Here is a 653-nt window from a genome sequence, read left to right as displayed (position 1 = left end):
CCCGCCTTGTTACCTCCACTTGGTGCGGCGGTTCTGGAACCAGGTCTTGACCTGGGCATCCGTCATCTTGAGGGCCTTGGCCAGGGTGGCACGCTCGGCCGACGCCAGGTACTTCTGGCGGTGGAAGCGCTTCTCCAGCTCACAGATCTGCACCCGGCTGAAGGACGTGCGCGGCTTCTTGCGCTTGGGCGGCGTGCGGTTCTGGTAGGGGTGCCCGATTCGCCGGGTGGCCGCGAAGGGCGAGAGCGCGGCTGTGGGCACAGCGGGGTGAGGGGCAGCTCGGGGGGCCGCGGGCTGAGGGCCCTGCCCAGCACAGAGCCCAGAGGGGAGGCTCAGGAATGTGGCAACAAGGAGCTCCGAGGGGAGCCGTGTGGATGGGGAGCTCCAGGGGGGCCTGCCAGTCCTGCCTGGCAGGGAGGAGGAGACCCCAGGTGTCCCCACTCGCTCCCACAGCCCAAGGACATGGGGGACAGCTCCAGATGCAACGGGAGGGCCCATCCCCACCCCACGGCTCCAACGCTCCCCCAGGCTGGTGATGGGGACTGGGGCCAGAGGGGCAGGTGGGCAGGCCTGGCCCAGGGAGGTGGAGGGGCAGGCAAGGCCCCCAGCAGCACAAGCCCACCCTTCCCCTCTGCTGAGCCGTGCCACAGCCC

The 653-nt window shown here is 70.0% G+C and overlaps 1 protein-coding gene across 1 annotated transcript in view; it reads right to left on the bottom strand.

Annotated features, from left to right (window-relative positions):
* LOC104398127 (T-cell leukemia homeobox protein 3-like) overlaps positions 1-251 on the bottom strand; it is a gene marked incomplete at its 5' end in the record, with an annotated part of 3,619 nt that extends 3,368 nt beyond the window's left edge. Inside the window, one exon of the mRNA XM_010008176.1 lies at positions 14-251. Within this exon, the coding sequence (XP_010006478.1) occupies positions 14-251 (238 nt within the window). The remainder of the gene's footprint in view (positions 1-13) is intronic.
* Between the last annotated feature and the right edge of the window lie 402 nt (positions 252-653).

The sequence above is a fragment of the Chaetura pelagica genome, unplaced genomic scaffold, assembly GCF_000747805.2.
Source record: "Chaetura pelagica isolate M959 unplaced genomic scaffold, ChaPel_1.0 scaffold872, whole genome shotgun sequence".
In the NCBI taxonomy this organism is placed as follows: domain Eukaryota; kingdom Metazoa; phylum Chordata; class Aves; order Apodiformes; family Apodidae; genus Chaetura; species Chaetura pelagica.
This window is presented reverse-complemented; position numbering and strand designations above follow the sequence as displayed.